A 20,143-nucleotide genomic window follows, 5' to 3' on the forward strand; every position below is an offset into this window, starting at 1 on the left:
AACTCCATGAAAAAGTTGCTCCTTCTTCTTCTGCTGTCATTAGCAACTAGTGGGGGAAAAAAACCCCTACAAACCCCAAAAAGTAGCATGTGATTCTTCCCACAGAAGGACTGAGTAAAAGCAGTTTGGATCTGTAATGTCCAGCTCTGCAAAACACTGTCCACTGAAGTATACAAGCTCTTGGGAATGTGGGAGAGATAATTGGAGGTTAATAGAGATTTTACTGCTGGCTGCCTGGCCAATTATTTTTATGAAAAAATCCTGACATTTTTCCCTTTATTGAAGTGAGTTCATGATCATCTATATAAAAGAAAGCTGTATTCTGAGAACACATATGCATTTGCATATGGATGGTGTTCTCTTGGAAATTATTTGAATAAAAATAAAAGAAGAATGAAAACAGGAGTTTTCACTCAAGGGAAAAGTTAATGAACTCACTTCTCTTTCTTTCACTCCCTGATTAAATATTATGTTACCATTTTATCTTTGTGCATGAAGAGTAAAGCCCAATTCTGTATTTTGCCAGCTTCATTCATGAAGCTTTGTATTATTTTTACTGCAATAAAAAACTAAAAATTACTCTCTCCACATGAGAAGCAGAATGGAGAAGAGCAGTAATTCCCCACAGTATGGAGGAAGGAGAAAGACAAGACATCCTCTTTTGTTTGTTTGAATAGGCATGAGATGTGCTCCAACATGTGCTGGCAGGAGCAGTTGGAGAAGACTGGCTACAGAAGCTCATCAAGAAATGCAAAAGGCATGACCTGCTATCTAAGGTATCAGTGAGAGCTTCCTTTCTGAAGAGGTTTTTTTTTTTTCCTTTAATGCTCATTATTTCTGAGAGTCTGTGGGCTCGGTAGCAGATAGTACCGATGTTTTAAAGTTGACTACTTGATCATTCTAATTAGGATCCTGTGGATTTTCAGTGTTGCTAGCTAAGTGAATTTCAGTGCATTTGTAGTCAGACCAGATGAGTGCCACTGGACTTCTTGTGCAGTGGTCAGGTAGATTAGCTGAGCCAGTGTTACTCACAGGGGCACCACCTTCTTTTAGCTGGCAGCAGAAGCATCACAACATTTGATAAACAAGCCCAAATTCGTATGCCAGACTATGACTCCAGAATTGGCTTGGCATTTTATTAGCACTTCAGAAGGCTATTGCCATGGATTTGCCAGTCTCTGGATTCATGAAATTTGCTAGGAGTTCCTGTCTGAGACAGGAGAGCACCTGAAAACGAGTGCTATGTCAAAGCAACTTCGTGGGGAGCGCCCATCACCTGCTAAACATGGCTGGTTTTCAAACGTTCTTGAGAATAAACAGTGTTGATTTTAATCTAGAAAGGGATGCTTTATGGAGGCTTAGTGCCTGAATGCCTTGCAGTCTTGTTTGATTGGTGCTGAGATGTAAGCAGAGGCAAGGTGAAATCTCAGAAGCGATATTCACATGCAAACCTTGTAATACACAGTGTTCTCAGGGCAGGGTGGGGAAATGTAAATTCCAAGTACGTTTAAATGAAAAACAAACAAACATGAGAATGGGGAAAGGAGCTTTGAAATTTAGAAGCGGACTCTGTCCAAGGATTTTGCCTGTGCTGCTGCTCCTGGCCCATTGCTCTAGGTAGCAGGAGCAAGGCTTCTAGCTGCCAGTCGACCATTTTCTTTTTGATAATTATTCACATTGCTGTAGAAACGGAAATTATCTCTATTTTCTCACTTCCCAATTGAAAACTGTAATTGCAGCTGCTCCCTCCTCCTTGTTTGGAAGTTTTGCATGCAGAGAGTCATCAGCCAGGCTTGCCTTAAATCAAATCTTCCCATGCAGCCTGGGTTATAATCTAGTGAGCACAGCAGCTGCCTATTCGCAGCAAGGAGAAAAGCAGCACATTTCTCCAGCCACTGGCTAGGAAATTCTTGCTAAAAGAAAAGGGCTATGCCTTGTCTGGTTCCTTTATGGAAATGTAAAGGAGTCAGCTTCCTGAGGGCTTTCACAGATATTGCTAATCATCTTAAATTGAAACAGGACTTCCAAAACCAGCATGTAAATCCCCATAACACACCTTCAATTTCTGTCTCCAAGGCTACCCAGCTGTCCTGATCCTCCGTGACAAGCTCTGGAAATGCAGTGATACTTCCTTTTGCACTACTCCTTCCCTGCTCCTCAATCCCCCCTGCTCTGAAGTCATCTTGCTTGATGAAACAGCACTCCACAGCATGGTGGTGGGTGAGGAGCGGCCTCAAAGCCCATGGGGAGTCTGAGTGGCAGGGAATGGACAGGCTCTCATCCCTTCCACCAACAGAGAAATGCCGTTTCCCTCAGGGATACAAGGAAATAGCCAGAGCCCCCGTGCAGCCTTGCCCAGCTTTGCTCACTCATCTGTGCAAGGCTGGAGTGGAGGTCTCCTTAAAACAATGCTAATAGGATTTATTCATGCTGTTTTTATCAACCCTTCTTATTCTGCTATAAGACATGCAGTTCATGAACAACAACCACTGCTCCCCAGTCACAGAACTGTATTTTGAGGGACACAGTATGTGTAGCCTCATTGAACATTTTCCAGTGACTTTATATGCACACACTGTGCTCTCACAGAGAGCCAAAATGTGCCCTCTTCTGAAGTCCCTTGGGTCTAAATTAGTGAGACTTTCATATATCATGATTTGAATCTGAATGTGTTTCCTTGCTCGCAGTCCCTGCGGTCACAGAGTAGGCAAGGGGACTTTGTGCTGTGGTTTACCTTGTGACTTCTTGGGGCTGTTGGGGTGTCCTGAGGAACCACATGATCAGGAGACACATTCCCTGTTCTGCCAACACAGGAGCACCCTCTAACAGTGCCCATCTCCCAGGATGCAAGATTTGCCAAGGCACAGGTGATGGAGCGTCCCGGCAGAGAGCAGGAGCCCTCAGCTGGAGGTCTGGGGTGAGATACAGCTTCTCTGAGTTACTTCTCTGACCATTATCCAAGACTCACAGAAGATGTGCTGGAGGAGCTGATGAGCCTTTTGTACTGCAGATCTCCTCAAAACGCTGCAGGGTCAACAGCACAGTGCCAAACTAGAATCAATGAGGCCTTACGAAGACACTCAAGAATAACAAGTCAACCAGTGGATTTGCAGGCAGACTGTAACAGCTTGTTATCTGATGTCCCCTGGGCACAAACACTGAGACATCTGCAGTTTTTGACCTTTTTTTGTCTCTCCTGGCTCAATAGCTAGTTAGCTGGTCATTCAATGTGAAAACAAAACAGAGGAAAGGAGAGCAAATTGCAATAGGCAGGAGATGCTGGACAATTAGGATGCCAAAAGGACTGGAAATATGTAAGTACAGAGGTTGCTTTCCTCTGCTTTATTATTTGTGTATTAAGCTCTCTGAGTTGGTTTTTGGAACTCTGTTAAAAGCAGGGTTTCAATATGCAAGTTGTCACTGAACTTCTATGTTGGTTTTATTTTGCATGTATTTTGCATCTCTATTCTCTTTGCTTGGCACTGCAAGTTAGAAATTAACCTGAAAAACACACGTTGAGACTTCACTGACTTTCCCAGACATTTTTTTTTTTTTGTCTGAGAACACAAAGCTCTCTTCATAGCATCTCCTCTAGTCCCATCAAGGGGAGGGAAGATCCCCAGAAGACTGACTTCTGGATCATCCTTTGTACTGAGATCTCAGTTCCTTGGAATGCAGTGACTGCACTAGCTTATATGCACGGGGGTGTGGAGCCTCCTTCCTGTTTCTAGGCTCTTGTTAATAAAGAGTGTGCCCACATTCTCAGACAGGGCCCTAATCACCAGCCTTAGCCTAATCTCTTAATTAATTCCTGTTAATGTAAATGGACTCAAAAAGATTCTTTTAGCCATAGTGTTCAAGAAATTAGAAGTCCTTTTTTGAGGAGACAGTGTGTTTCTTCTTTCATGGTCTGGTATAATGACAGCACTGTCATGCTCTATGAGAAGGATTTTCCACATCCTATAGAGCTCACTTCTCATCCCTGGATTATAGATGATTTTAAATCAACTCAGGATAATAGGTGACAGCTCAGTGTATATTATGTGCAGCATTTCAGTCTAGCATAGGCAGAGACCTCCTGGCCTCTTGTTTCCATAATTTCTGTGCCTCAGAATGGCCTAAAGTCAAGGTTGGGTTACACACCTTGTGCAATAGAAGGCAACAATATGTGAAGTCCTGGGACCTGCCAAAGAAATACACTGTTCCTGCTTCTGATTTAATCTGATTTATTCTCATCACATGGATGTCCTGCAATCAAGGTCAGAAAAGGATTTGAGCCTATTTCTGATGTGGGAAGACAGCAGTCCCACAGGTAAAAAAACACAAAGAAGAGCTAAGTTCAGATTGACCTTACTGAAAAAAAAGCAAGCTCCCAAAATGGAGTGTAACTGGTCAGTATCATGAAGTGAATCTGGAGCAGGGTAAGAATTGTGGAATTGTACCTGCCCACATTATAAACAGAGACTCCCCTCTCTCGTGACTTCAATTTTGCCTAGGAGAATTCATATAAAAACAAATAAATGCCAAGAGAAATGTTTCTATTGTTTTCCTTCTCTGTATCTAATGAAATCTGTTCCTTTAAAACAGAGCAATATCCTCCCCTATGATTTTTTGCAGTCACATCGCAGAAAGAGAGAAAACCTGAAAGCAAAATTGACTCCTTTTGATTTTTCCTAGTTCAAGAGAGGAGACATGCCAGTGGGAAGGAGAATAAAAATCACACTGAGTAAATCTGGATTTTAAACTGCCTCTAATGATCAACAGCAATTATACAAATATTTATTTCTGATTTTATAGTTTATTTGTGTTAAGGCTGACAGCAGATTTTAATTTGATATTCAGTCTTCCTTATTAAAAAAATTGCATCTTTTAGATTGGTTATTTAATTATTTACTTCTGTAGGAGTTCAGAGTGCAAGTTGTTGGGGGGATAATTTTGTCATGTACTGCTTTAGAATGTATTTTCTGCTCCCTAATTCTTTGGTTGCTTAGGTACTACAGATCAAATCCTGTCTGCACTCAAGCTGACAAGAAAATGTCCAGTAGTTTGAATAGGGTGTTGATTTTATCCTTACTGTTCCTGCCCTAGTGGGAACTGCCATAACATCTAACAGCAGATCTTTAACATCTCTCCAGCGCTTTGAAGTGCAGCCCCTCATATTTCATTCACCATCTCAACCAAGAAGCAACAGAGGGACTGCAGCCCTGCTGCTGGAAGTGCAAGAGGGAGGCAGGAGGTAGGAGGATGTGTCATTTACTGCTTAGCAGGTTGGATAACCTTTTTGCATGTGGTTTGCTCATGTGGTGACAGCGACATGATGTGCAACCCACAGCCACAGGCAGCTTTTTGCAACCTGCCTGTTTTGCAGCTGTGATGGCTCTAACCTGTGAGACCATCAGGCATCTAGAGATATGCTGGTAAATCTGTATGCATGGAAATATCACGACACATGGGGGTTTTCCTTGTGTGTTTGGTGCTCAAAAGTTCCAACAAACTTCAACACATAGCATGTTTATGAGTGCTTAAGTAGTTAGGAACCCAAGCTCAGGCAGTCAGATTTGAAAAATCTAGTCAGTCCTAGAAAGATGTGCTCTGTTGAAAGGAATCTAGCCTAAAGATGTTCATGAAGCTTCAGTTTATGTTGTAAAGAAACCTGTAGCGTGTGGTGTGCTTTCCACTTTTCCTGGATTTCATTATGCCTTCCTGCCTCACAGAACAGCTGTAACATTAAACCCATTGAAATTTGTAAAGTGCTTAGAAATCCACTGAAGGGAGGCTGTAGAGGAGTAAAAGGTACTCAATTTTCATTGCTGTTCTATCAAGCAAGAGAGTTTCCAGAGTGTCTTAATAATAAATAAGAATAAATAACTGCAAACTGTAGAATCTGTTCTATGCTCATTAATAGGTACCTTTGAGTCTGTGGTCGAGGACAATCTCTTTTAAGAAGAAGGTGAGTATAGATTTGAAGATTTGAATTCTGATTTCAATATCTTCTCTACCATCATGGCTTGAAGCATTGGGGTGTGCTTTAGTAGCGTGTGAACATTATCCAGGTCTACCGGAATTTGAATAATTGTGGCAGATTGTTTGACCATTTTCTCCTGTCAGATTTCAACTAGATTTTCAAATAAATCATTCACCAATATTTTTTCCTCATGGTTTGGTTAGCTCAAGAGCCAGCTGAACAATATTCATCAAATAAATTACTCACTTTTTCCTCATCAATCTGCAAATAATTTATTCACAAATACTTTTACATGAGGCAGCCAGCTCTAGCCAGGACAAATCAAGGTAATTTCCTACGCTTTTGATCACATGCCAGTAGGACTTTATCTTGGACAGCTCAATAGAGACAGGTTTTAATGCATAATACATAAATGGCTAAGCTGAGTTTTTCACAGTTCTTTGTGAGCTCTCTACTATTGCCCATATTTCTGTTCAGCTGTTAAAGGGGAATGACAAGGGGGCATGTATTTTCCATCCAGGTACGCTCAGAAACATTTCACAAAACCGAGCGTGGGGCTCACGTCAGCCACAGCCGTGATGGGGCAGCCCGCTGGCTGGAACACGCACTCTGTGCACTGGAGCAAGGCGAAATTTAACAAGAGTTGAGAAGAGGAAATGAAGACAAGTATTGTGCCTGCTTGGAGACACAAAGGGAACCTAGGGGCGGAGTGAAATCAAGCAACGTGGAATTTCGCCGGCATGCTGGGGATGAAGTCCCTAGCTTTTGAGAAAAAGGTCCTTAAATGAGATAGCACATCCCTGCACAGATGTCTCCAGGACAACATTTGTGCTGTGGCTCCCTCTCCCCAGGCTCCTCATGCAAACAGCTTGGAAACCACTGAGAGAGCCCTCTTCCTGCCTTGGAGGCTGCTGTGCTGCTGACGGGGCAGTGGAGCACAGCCTTACCTGTCTGCCCATGCCTCTCGTTTGTTGTGGAGAGCTCCTGGCTGCCACACGCCAGGCAATGGCACCAAAAGGTTTCTCCCCTGGTTAAGGTTTGCAGCCTGCAGTCTGCACTGCATGAGAGGAGCACTTTTGCATCTCTGCCCCTAAGCAGGGTGCTGGGTCCTCATCAGGCCAGGTCCTTCTGCTGTTGATCAATCCTTCTAAATGTCCTTTATTCTTGCACTCTGTGTTGGATGTGGGCCTCATACAGAGACATTTCACTCTGTCCTCTGCTGCTCAGGCAACAAGGTGGGCAGAACAAAAGTTGTTTATCCATGTTTGCCAAGAGAGAAACTGCAAAGGCTAGCAAGTGTATGTTGGGGGAGTGGTGCAAGCAGGGAGTGGTTGCGTGTGGGCTTCTTTCGGATCAGGGTGTGTTCATGTTTCATGAACATGTGCATGCATAATAGTGTGTTTAATATAACACTCCAATCTTGATCCTTCCCCGAAATTCTGCTGGCTAACCTAGTTACCCCAAATGAGAGGCACTTTCAGCCTATACATTATGCAGAAATGTAGGTATGAAGAAACGTAAGCAAGCATTTTTACAGCATCATCAATAAATAAGTACGTGCTATCTACTCAAATCAACAACATGCTAAACACTGAAAGTCAAATGGGATGCCTTCCTGAGAAAAAACAACTGACCATGTATTTACTCTGCAGCTCATGAATAAACATTGGAAATGCACAAAAACAGAGGAAGATATTTGTCTCAACTTGGAGAAAGCTTCTGGCTCAGACTGGCTCTCATAGCTGAACGATACAAAATGGAATTGGCAAGGGGGAAAAATGACATAATCACATACATGTAACAATCCATTGAAAGTAGGACACACAAAAAGGAGAAGAAAACAGGCTTTGAAGGAGAAGGTAGACTAACACAGCGGTCAGCTTCAGACCTGCTCTTTCTGGCACCTGTGCTGGCAATTTACCAGCCTTGGAGAAACGGCTCTCAAATTGAATGAGAATCTCAGACACCTGCTTAAATTGTCACAATGTTACAGACTGTATTTTAACACACCCTGCTGCAAGGCCATGTGCTGAGGAGGGAAGCGCATAGTGATGAATGGCAGGATAAAGATGCTTTCAGGAAAAACACAGATGCAGAAAGAGATTTGGGGACTCAACATGGGTAATGAACTCCACAAGCTTTTTGTACAGTACAGGAAATGGTCTACTTCCATTTTTAGTTATGAGAGAAGGGGGAAAACAATGACTGAGAAATTACTCTTACTCTGTGCACAGCATGTGTGTATAGACCACAATGACATTGTACCCATGCTGGGTGCCTGCAAGTCAAAAAAACACTCAGAAACACTGAAGTCCAAAAAAATCTGCAGTGACCAAAATGAAATCTTACAATGTGAGGCTTCAAAGAAACAATCTATTCAGTTAAACAAGAAGTGATAGAAGCACCATGTATAGTTACTTAACCATGAAAATGGGATGGGTGTGCAGTTTTGTAGGCAAAGGCATAACAAGTTCTGATGTCTCAAAGTTGAAGTTAGACAAATTCAACCTTGAAAGAAGCAATTTCCTAGCAGCAAGGATAATTAAACATTGGAATAAATTAGTAGGTGGAAGAAGCAGTTGCCATTACTTGGAGTCTTTAAGACGTGTTGTCTTTCTAACTCACTTTGATCCAGCTGCTGAGGAAAAAAATCTCTGGCTTTTGTATATGGGTCAGATTAATGGGTTATAGTGGCCCTTCTGTCTGGAAGTCTGACTATATGTGGGTGAAAAGTGGTTCTTACTGAAGTAAAAGAGGTGGGAGCAGCGGGGTTGTTAAGGTGCTTGTTGAGAACACAACCTAGGGCTCAGGACAGCAGTGTTTCATAAAGCTCGATGAAGGATCAGGAGTTTAACCTGTGTGGTAGAAGCTGACTGGTAAGGGTGAGACATCTAACCTGCTTTCTGAATTTGATTTAAGGGACATATCTTTGTTTATGGAAGTGACATCCTCCAGTGAAGAAAAAGTGTGTTTAAATGCTGGGTAAAGGAGGAGAGCAGAATGAGTGGGAACAGGCAGCAAGAACAAGCAGGGATATGAGGGCATTTTGAACATATCTGAAGACAGCCTTGCTTTGTTCAGGCAGTTTTTTCTCAGTCACATTTGTGGACTCAGCCTCATTTGGTGTCTGGGAGCTGGGAAAACTTCAGTTGTGCACAGGACCAAGTGTCCTCCAGACAGCTCGTGGCTGCAGCTCTGAAAAGAGGTCGATCTACTCCTTGCAGGAGCTCAGGTAACTGTGGTTGGAGGGTGAAAGTTCTCCTCATCAGTTTTAGGAGGGTCTCATTTCATTCCTATTAGGCAACACCCTCTTTCCTGTAAAGCATAGCGGAAGGAGTAACAAAGTCCAGCCTAAAATCCAGTCTGATAATCATGCTCAGTCAAGAACACAGCACACACTTCCTGAACCTCGCCCAAGCCAAGTCATGCTCAAGAGCAAGGTGCACTGGAGACTCTGGAATAAAACCTTACCCAGCCATTTTGTGCAGGAGCAGCTGTCCCAAACCATGCATGGGCTCCAGAGATTCCCCACAGGGAAATGTATATCACAGATCCCTCTCTACCACGGAGCCTGGACAACAGACAGCAAGACGTGCCCAAGGAGAGCACAGATTTCCCAGAGAATGTGGCAAGGGGACTGAAAGAGCAGATAACTGTCCGAGCTACTAGAGAGCCGCCCAGTGCCTCCGCTCTTTGTTTTTACAAACAAACAGGAAATTAAATCCCCAAGCAAACAAAAACCTCTGAGCCGGCTGGGAAGGAAGGTGGTGGAGTTGGTGGCATGAATGCCGTGCTGCAGCAGCCCCTTATTGACTAAACTGGGACCTCGGGCAGGGGAAAAGAAACTGAGCCCCAAAAAGGGTAATAATGCTGCTTGGGGGGCTGTCTGGCACCAGTGGGTGAGGGAGTGGTGGCCTTGTCCATGAAGCGCTTGGGGTAAGGACACACTTGAGTGTCTGTGCTGTCCAGCTCCTAACCCAGCCGTGAGCAGGATGGAATCGCCGGAGCACGGGCAGGCCAGTGCTGCTCGTGGAAGGGTAGGGCACAAGATGGGCGCACTCGGCATTGGTTTTTGAGGTCACACATGCATGGAATGGCGCAGGAGTGCCCCCCGTGCCTGGGGCAGCCCAGCAGACAGCCCCGGCTGGGGCAGTGATGGGCACAGGACCGGCAGTGACCCCACACGTGTGCGGCGGCTCCGTGCGCTGGATGCGAGCACCGGGGGGATGGCCGAGCGCCGGCCGCGGACACGGGGGGACCCCACCCGTGAGGGGGGGCCGGACGGGCTCCGCAGCCCTAGGAACGAGCGGCCAAACAGCGTCCCAGCCCCACGCTGCCCCAGGGCCGCTCCCGGCCGGGCCAGCCCGCCCTCCCCGCACCGGCGCTTTCCCAAGCCACGTGTGCGCGGCGGCGGCGGCCCCGGGAGGGAAGAAGGGAGGGAGGCGGCGAGGGCAGCGCCGTTCTCCGCTGGGCCCTTCTCGGCGAGGCGCTCCCCCGGAGCCCGCGGCCCCGCTCTCCGCCCTGCCTCTCCCGCCTGAGGGGAAGGGGCCGGGCCGGGCCGGACCCCGCACCGCCCCCGCTACCTGCGGGCGGGGGCGGGCGCTGGGAAAGTTTGTCTCTGTGGTTGGCTGCGCCGCGCGGCGCGGCCGGTCGGGGCGGGCGGGCGGCTCCGTGCGCTCGCAGGGCAGCGAGCGGCCGGCCGAGGAGCGCTGCCGCCGCCGGTGCCCCCGGGCCAGCCCAGCCTGCGCGCCCGCGGTCCCGCTCGCCCAGGGAGAGGCGCCGCGCAGCCCTGCCAGCATGGGGCACCGCGGGGAGAGGGCGTCCTGCCTGCCTGTCCTCCTCCTCGTCCTGTTGCTGCTCGGTGAGTCGGGGGTGCGCGGCCGGGGGCGGCGGGGAGGGCGGCCGGGGGTGCTCGGGCACCTTGCCCGCAGGTAGCGCGGCGGGGCCGGGAGGGAGGGAGCCGCCCGCGGAGCCCGGCCGGGCGCTGCCCTCGGCGGGGCCGGGCTGTGCCGCCTGCCCGCCGGGCTGTGCCGGCCCCTGGAGCGGGCGGAATCGGCCGGCCCGGATCCCCCGGGCCCCGCTGCTCCCTCCGGGGGATCGCTGCCGGGCATTTCCCCGGAACTTTAGGGGACCTCCCGGAGCGGGGGCGGGTCGCGGGGTGCTGCCCGGGGGCTCCCGCAGGCTCCGGGGTCTCGGGGCGCCCCGGCCGCGGAACGTGGCGGTGGGGCCGTAGTTGCCCATAAAGGAGCCGGTGCGGGGCTGTGTTGGCGGTGAGGTGGGAGCGCTCTGAGACCTCGCCTGGCGGAGGTGAAGCGCTGGCTGAGTGGGGACCCTCCTTGTGCCTGTCCCCCGGGGCCCGCACCCTGCTCGGGCTCTCCGGGCACGCGGGGTGCGGGGAAGCAGCGCTTCCCTGAGCCCTCCTGCCGGGCTCCCGGGGGTTGCTGCCTCTGCCGGGAAGTTCTCCCGCTAGGAGATAGCGTGTAATTGTGTAGGTGATGGTTTACGCTGTGTTCAGGTAATTGTGTAGCTGTCGTGAGCGTGACATGTGGTTTTGTTCCTTCCTGGTGTCAGTGCCAGCCAGGCAGCGTGCAGGAATAAAGACAAGCAAGCTCTACACAAAAGGGTGGGTGGTGGGTTGTCGTGGGATTTTTTTTCTTTTATTTTGTCTTTTTTTCCCTTGTTTTCCCCCCAACATTGTACTTGTAGTGATGTTGCTAACCCTGTTACAGAAGTAGTAGTGAATGTAGAAGTAGAGAACTAGAAGATTATTCGGGTTAGATAGCTCTCTCTTGTAATGTTTGAGTGGCTTTGTGTCGGCTCTGGGCAGCCAGAAGGACATCAGGTACAGGTGAGCAAGTATGTCCCACAGGTGAGCAAGCTATCCTACGTAGTTCATGATTCACAACACTTGATTAATTGCAGGTAGTGAGTGGGAGCCTTTTCCAGATTTCAGGTGGAAGGAGTAACTAAACAGTGCCCCAGCCCCACACTGCCAACGCTCTTCTTTAAACAAAATTCTATTTGCTGACTTAGTTTGTGCTTGTACTTTTGACTTTGCTGTGACTTTTTTTTTCCTTAAGTCTGCCAGAGCACTTTCCTCATTGTTTGGATGTTGAATCTTTCATAGCCAGGTCTGCAGAGCTGAGAGTTGCAGTTGGAAAGTCAGTTTCCTAAACCAGGTCTTGTCCCAGTCTTTTTCCTGAGGCTGCTTGCAGGCTGTTGGGGCAGAGGGTGTTCTGTCTGCAAGATCCCACCAGACAAAAGTGTCCACTGTGCTTTCTCTTACTTGCAGCTGACGTTAGTCATCTCGTTTATCTTTACAATATAGGCGTGCTGCCAGCTGGGGAAACAGTCATGAGCTGGAGAGCTCACCTTCAGTATTTTTGTTTAGAAACAGAAAGGGAATAAGATTTTTCAAGAGGATGGTTTAATAGGACAAGCGGAAAATCAAGACTCTCAAATGCTCAAGGTCATGCAGCGAAAAGTAAAAACTATCAAGGATGACACAGAACAGGAAAGTTGTTTCCTTCTTAACTCAAGATGAAATAATCTGAAGAACTTAGAGTGTGCATGCAGAGATATGTGGCCATTGTTCATGATCTGGTTTGTCTAGATGTTCTGAGTTGTCTTTTGGGGATTTCTTTTTGGTAATTGCAATGGTGCTTTTAAAACTGAAAGTGTTTTGTGTGCAGAAAAATCTCTGAACTGTAGTCTTATTTGTAGTGTGTGTTGTAGAGTGCCTATCTTTTGATACCATTACTTGGTCACTTCTATGAAATATTCCAAAGGTTAAGAGGTTTGGAAAGTAGTCATTTTCACACTCTGGATGGGAGAAGTACACTTCTGTGAACCATTTCTGGCAGCTCTTTAATGGAGAGATGGGTTGGAGCTTTTGCTGCAAGTATTGAGGAATTCTTGTGTAAGGGAGGTGGAGGGAAGGAGCTGAAGCATACACAAGTTTATCCCTTGTGAGTACTTAGACTTGGCTATTTTCTTCAGATATTTACAAAATAATCCAACAAAAGGATGCAAAGGCTGAAGTATTTGGCTGTGACAAATGAGAGAAGGTGATTAAAACATTCTTTTTCATCTAGTACAGTTATAATCTGTTTGGTAAGGAGATTGTGGTATCCTGATACTAAGGCTTCATCTAGTGTCTCTTTTCTTCCTTCCTCTGGTGTGGTTAGATCTTGAGAAAGGAGGGCACCATGAGAGCGTTTTGCTCTGTCTGTTTCATGTGTGATGTCACTCTGCAGCCAATCTACCTAATCAACCTGTGAAATGCTCTCTGGAAACCAAAAACATCTCTCCTAGGACAAGACGGCCAAAAAACAAAACAAGCATCCGATTGTTACCAGGGCTCAGACAGTAAAGTAAACAATAAGCATTCCACCTCCTGGATTTTTTTCCTGGTTCTTGTTTGAGGTCCAAGGTGGTAATTTCAGTGGATCTGAAAAAAAAAAAAGGTTTTCATTTCAATGCTGTGGGGCATGAGGAGAGCATGTACTCAGTGGATCCTGGGGGAAAACCGCTGATAATGGGTTTCCCAGAGATGGCCTTTTTCTTACTCACCTTTTAGACCTGTGTGGCACTCGCTGTCTGCTATGATGAAAGTCAGTTCCAGCATGCCAGAACCCCAGGAGCTGTGTGTTTAGATTGATGCAGTTGTTTCCTGCATCTCGTGTCTGAAATTATTTTTTGTTTCTTTTCCTCAGAAGCTACAACAATTAGTCATTTGAATCAAGGTTTAATTCAAGCTCTGCAATAGAAGGCTTTTGGTAATTAGTGTAAGTTATTGTGATCATGCACTTCAAGGAAAAGCGCGCTTTAATCTTTTCCTGCGTTTGCAGCCGAAGTGGGAGCATTAGAGAAAGGGAGAGCCTCGAGGTTTAGGGCAGGGAGGCAATGAAAGGATGATTGCCTGCGGAGTGTTCGAGGTGTGTTGGAGTGGAATCTGCTGCCTGCTCACCTGCAGCTGTGCCCAGGGCTGGCCCTGGTGGCTTTTGCCTGCCTGTTCTTGGGAGGAGGCAGGCTCAGATCCTCGCTGGTACTCAGAGAAGGCTTACAGCTACTCCTGCCTATCTCCTGTGACTTAGGAGGTGGCCAGAAAGGCTTCCAAGAGGGAATTGCAGACTGCTGATGCGCTAGAAGCACAAAGTGAACTGGAACTGGGTTGGTGAGGCACTGAAGGAAGGGCAGGTGGTGCTGCTGAGGAGGAAGCTCCTTCCCTGTGGCTTTGTCACGCTGATGTATTTTCTTGGTGTGTAGGCTGCGGGAACATGTGGGAATCGAGGGGTGAGCAGTGGAATGAGTGTTTGTTCCTTTATGTCCTGTGTTCTTCAGGGTTGGCGGATGATGGCTTAGTCACCTTCTCTGGCTCTCTTGCATCTTTGTAGGTGCCTGTCTGGGACTGCTTTTTAGGGAGTCTAGGTGCTTTTCCTGAAATTCTTTGACCTTGTTCCCCAGGTTTCTTGATGGCTGCATTTCAGCGCAGCAACAGCTTGCTCCCTTTAGGTAGCCTCTGTTGTGTTTGGCTCTAATCCCCGAACTGAGGTGTAAACCTGCCTGAACAAGATTTGAAGTAAGCAGTAGGGGTCATTTAAAAATGCAGCCACATGCTTGATTAGAGGGGAATGTGCTTAAGAAATAATATATATCCATCCCTGTCTAGTTATATAAACAAACATTCAGGGACGTTTGAGATTTCAGCTTTCACATCTAATGTATTCATGGGTTGATTTGTTTCTGTGTGGTTGTTTCTTCTTGTTGTGGGTTGGGGTTTTTTTTTCCCATTTCCATAATCCTTGTCAAACACTAACCTGCAAAACAGAAATGTATGGTTTTTTTAGAAGGGAAATGGGTACATATCTGAATAAGGTATTTTTAGAAAGTGAGCCTTTCAGTTGTCTGGTTTTAGATGCCTTTCAGTGATATATTTTATGGTGTGTGAAGTTCTGTGTTTTAGAGGGAAGGGAAAGGGGACACATTGTCTGAAAATGTGAATTCTTTCTGATTATGTATAGAAGTTGATTGAAAGTTAAGTTGGAAAGAACTTGAGGAAGACAAGGAGCTGGGTCAAAGTAGTGGTTATGTCAATGTCTATAAAACTCTCTAGTACTGTCAAAAGAAAGATATTAGATGGAGTATAGAGTCAGTCTGTATATTGGAATGCAAATAAAAATATCTGTTTAATACTTTTTTTTTTTTTTTTTTTTTTTTTTTTTGCTTTTATTGGAGATGTTACCAGGCCTCTCGTATTTGTTCTGCTTTCTCAGATCTGTGATAGTAAGTGATAAAGTCTTATAGACTTTAAAGTTTTATAGAGACCTGTGAGGTGAAATTGTCTAGGCATGTTTCCATTTCTGTCGAGGAATAATAAGCAGTTTCCAGCATGACCCCAGTTCCTAAACTGCAAAAGGTACCTCAAAAATGCATTGAACAAGGCAGGGAGAGACTATGTCATAAGCAGGTTTGATGTTGTTAGAATTTCCTGTTCTAAAGAAGAAATGAGCTTACAGGGAGATAGTAATAGTTCTCAAATTTTCCTTTTTTTTGTCAGTTGATTCTCTAGAAAGTCTCAAATTTTAGCTGTCTTTCAAGACTCAAATATCTACTGAGAAGAGACTTTAAAAATAATGAGTAACTTTTAATACACCTTGTGTCTTGCAAAGGCCAAAGGTGTAAAATCAGTTTCAGACCAAACTGCTTTTGGATAAATTGACAGGTACCTGCTGTGCCAAAAGTCTTCAATAATGCCTTTCCAGATGATCAGCATATATAAAATAGGATAAGAAGCAAGCTGGCTTATTCATCTACACGTAAGATGTCATAATTGTAAAGCATAATTGATTTCTTCTTAATGAAATCTGAGACAGAAAAAAAGGATGGGGTTTTTTTTTGGTTTTGATTTTTTCCCCATTCCTTCCAGAGCTGGAAGTGGTTTCAAAGCTGGGTTTCCAGTGAAAACTGTAATAATCTTTGGCATTCTGACCAAGTTTAAAGTGAGTTAGGTAGAAGGTACAACTGGTGTTGCTAAATGCCTTTGTTGAGTCTTGAAAAAGTTATAAAGCAATGTGGTAATGCTTGTAGATTTGGGTCCATGTGACTGCCATGGGGACTGCTTGGAACTGGCACTGGAGTGTTGCACTTGGTGCTGCTGTTCATTACCCTGGAGGAGGCAATCGGGGGGGAAGGAGGGGCTGAAGAAGCAGCCTGGGGAGCAGTAAATGTTGTGTGCAGCAGAGGCAAAATACTGCTGCAGAAATATGAAGAATTGCTGAAGCAAGCTGAAGTATTTGACTAGTGATAATCTCCACGGCCAGATGGAATTTGCATGGATGCTCTAAAGGATCTGAACTGTTAGCTGAGCTATGGGAAGAAGACGTAAAAAGGCAGAGAATCTTGGACAGGATTTCCTTTAAAAAAGAATCTGAGGGTGGTTTTTAGAATTAATTGACTTGTGAACTTCAGGAATGAGAACTAATTAAAGACTGGAGCTCCCAGGCAATCTGTCACAGCTGCCAATAAGCAGGGCTGGCAGCAATGCCTGTAGTATATCTGCTTGTTACTGTTTGTTATGAGTGCCATCTCTTAAATTGTTTTTATTCTGCAGGACTTCAGGCATTCATGCTGAAATTTTCTGGGCTGGATATCTACCACAGGTTGACTTCCCCCCCCCCACCCCCAGGAAACACTGCTCCCCTCGTTCTCTCTTTCCTTAAAATGCTCCAGTATTTCCAATAGTTACGCTTGGGAAGGCAGCAGGGTGAATTCTTTTTTTCCTTTTTGATTCTTGCAGGTTCTAGCTATTTCTTCCTTGTCACTCTTGAATCAATAATAATCTCAGCTGCCAAGTTTGGAAGTTCTAGCACAACCCTGCTGTGGTTTAGAACAAGAACTGGAAATTTGGCTGGAGTGTTAACTCTGCATCAAGAATGTGGCTTTTGCTGTTCTTAGGAAAATGTCCAAATTTGGCCACATTATAGACTTGGAAAAGCATCAGTTTGTAAAAGCTTAATAGGGAATTAGTCTCAGGTCCCTAGAGAAAGCATTCTATCATTGCTTGTAAGGTGTCAGAGGATTACAACTGCAGTTAGGGGTGGAGAAATGGAGCCCTCCTTTTTATTCCAGTTTCAGACTTCTGTAAATGTGTGTGAAGGCCTTTCCCCCCGCTCCCCTGCCCCCCACTTCTGTTCTTTTTTTCTCTGCTTTTGCCAAATTGGCCAATGCTGGATTGATGTACTGCTCTGTGTGGATCGCTGATCAGAGCTGCTGTGAGAGTGCTGCTTGTAGCACACAAAGTGTATATATATATCATCTTTCTTACGTGTACCTTGGAAAAAAAAATCAATGTAAACTTTGTGTTGCTTTTAACTTTTGTTCCGTGGCTTCAGTTCTCCTCTCAGGCTTTTTTCCCAGATATGCATCACCATTCTTTACTTCGCACTGGCTGTAAAACAACTCCTGCTGCTGTAGCTGCTCTTATTCCACTCTTTCTGTTTAACAGGCTTGATTAGTCTGGACTTGCCTTTCTTAAAGATGTGGTTTAGCTGTGCTGCTCGGTGCTTGCTTTGTGACTACAATTTGTGTTCTCAAGCTCTTTGAGTCACTCTCTCCTTGCCATATCAGCAGCCTCTGAGAAGAGTTTGGCGGAGCCATTGCTGGGGGTCATTGGTTACCAAGAGTCCAGTTCCAACAACAAGCTGGCTCTGCTCAGGTTTGCCAGTGTTACAAAGAACAATTGCCAGCGTAAAGGACTTTGTTTCCGTGCACGCTGCTCGGCTGGCTCCGGGAGCAGAGCTTCAGCGCGGCGTTTGAGCCGGCCTTTGATGCGGCGTGGCTGTGGGGAATCTTTGAGCGGGCTGCAACCATTGTTCTCCTACACGCATTGGAATGATTGCTGCGAGAGAGGCATCCGCAGGGACCTCTGCCAGCTCCTTATTGATGTGTGCAGTTTCATCTATTGACACGCTACCCTTCATTATTGCGCGCTGAATCCTGTGGCAGTGGAATTTGCTATTAAATCTGCCCCGCGAAAGGGAATTGGCGGAGGCTGCTTTAAAAGCAGTGTGACCCCTGCATTTGCAAAGAATAGCTTCTAAATATGAAACAGATGCTGAACTGATGGAGGATGCTTCCTAGGTTTTCAGGGTACCAAACATAGTCATTTGGAGCAAAAATTCAGGATTTGCTTGGCTTGTGGATGGTAATTTAAGTCTCAATGCCCATTTTCCCCCTCAGAAATGCATGTCTAATCAGTACATGTATTTGTGCTTGAATGCAGCATGTAATACTGAGGTGAAAATAGGCAATTATTTGTTAATGGAAACCGTTAGAATAAGCAGTGAGGTGTTAGTCTTTCTGTTTGTGCTCTAATCCTCTTCCTAGAGGGCAGGAGGGGTGATGTATCTTCCTTTGCCTTTGCCTCGGACTGTTTTGTGCTTTCACAGCTTCACCCATAATATTTACCCAGATACATCTGCCTTCCCCCAAAAGAGATGTAATGTTCTTTAGAAGCCCAGCAATATACTGTGTGTTGGGGAGGTGATGTCTGTGGATGGTGTTTGTCGGTGTGAAGAGCCTTTATGGTGTGTGTGCAGTGTTCTTGTTCCCACCCAGTTTATACAGAGCTTTAAGTTAATGTGGGGTAAGAAGTGTATCGCATCAGCCTTGTTCCTGTTTGATCTCAGGGCTTGCTGTACCTTTGGGCAAGCAGAGCTTAAGTGCTTGGAGGTGGCCTCATCAGTGAGAAAATAAAGAACATGACAGCTTGTTAGAGACAAAATCACTCTCAGTGTTTGGAAGTGGGAAGTAACACAAGGCTGGGTCTTCCCTGTCTTATCACCACCGGGGTTGAATGGTCACTAAAGCTATTGACTGAACCCTGTCTGCTGGCAACTCTATTGATAGGCACCTGTCAATAGTTGCAAAGCTGCTCACATCCCTAGGTCTGTAGGTTTATCTATTAAAACAAAAAGTTGAGAAAATAGCATGTATACCTCCAGGGTCACTGGGCATAGAAGTATGGCTGGTGCTTGAAATTGGAAGTGGGAGAAGGAAGGGGAGGAGAGATAACTGGAGCAGGGCATGCTTTCCACAGAGAAAGGGAAATGGGGGAATAGCTTGTTTAAAATGGAAGAATTAGTTAAAGGTGTGTCTGCATGAGATGGTGGTGCTGGGGCAGTTACCACCACAAAACAGCATTGGTAAAAAACTGCCATTTTTTCAAAGCTCTGCAGTTGAATCTTGAAAATCCCTAGTTTTCTCAGCAAAGTTTTCTGCTCACCACTGGCAGGTAAATGGAATATCTAATTGTAGACTCCTGCAGAGTTTAAAACAAGGACTGAAGTGTGATGCATGTGGCTGCAGGGTATGCTGAGGCATCTGAGTTGTTGCTGGTGTCTGCCTTTAAAGTCTGAAAGGGCGGGTTGGGGGGAGGCTGCAGTGCTGTGAATGGAGTTACTGGGTGGGGATCTCCTTCCAAAATAGCTGAAGAACAAATGAGACTCACATGGTAGCCTTGTTCCTGCTTGGGACCAGAGGCCGCAGGGCGTGTGCCTGTTCTGGACTTTGCCTTGTGAACCTCTAAGGATCGACTGAGATAGGCCAAAGCTTCTTAGAAAGTAGCTGTTAAAGGTAGTTTGAAGTATTTTTCACTGATCCCCCTCTTGATGTGAGCTGTCAGCTTTTAGTTTGTATGTATATAGAGAGATTTTCCACCCTGTCTGATGCTGTGCAGACACTTAAACCTCTTTGTGTGTCTGGGCGAGGGTAGTGACCTACAGGTGGGCGCAGGGCAGTGCACGGGGCACTTCTGTACTCAAACCTGTGAGGTGGGTCCTTTCCTTGCTTTAACAATTCCTACCCCAGAATGAGTCCCCGTAGCTGGACTTTGACAGAACATGCATTTGTCATCAAAGTAACGTGCTGGCTTTCTGCTGTAATTTCTTTTTTTGGTTGCACTTCTGGTATGGGTGCACTGGGGTGAGAACACGCTTTGCATATGTGGGTTTGGCCCAGGTCCAGCCTGAGTTCTGCTTTCACACAAGTGGCAGTCTGGGCTCAGCTTTAATCCTCCAGTGTCAGGGCTGCCTTGTTGCTGTGGGATCTTGACTGCAGTCCAAAGCAGAGCTTTGGTCAAGTGACTCTCACGAGTCCACAGATGTTTCTTGGAATTAA

General features: G+C 45.9%; 1 protein-coding gene across 1 annotated transcript in view; it reads left to right on the plus strand.

Moving 5' to 3' along the window:
* Positions 1-10,625: 10,625 nt before the first annotated feature.
* PTGFRN (prostaglandin F2 receptor inhibitor) overlaps positions 10,626-20,143 on the plus strand; it is a 66,612-nt gene continuing 57,094 nt past the window's right edge. The window contains exon 1 of the mRNA XM_058824976.1: positions 10,626-10,826. Coding sequence (XP_058680959.1) covers positions 10,763-10,826 — 64 coding nt within the window. The 5' untranslated portion in view covers positions 10,626-10,762. The remainder of the gene's footprint in view (positions 10,827-20,143) is intronic.

The sequence above is a fragment of the Ammospiza caudacuta genome, chromosome 2, assembly GCF_027887145.1.
Source record: "Ammospiza caudacuta isolate bAmmCau1 chromosome 2, bAmmCau1.pri, whole genome shotgun sequence".
Taxonomy (NCBI): domain Eukaryota; kingdom Metazoa; phylum Chordata; class Aves; order Passeriformes; family Passerellidae; genus Ammospiza; species Ammospiza caudacuta.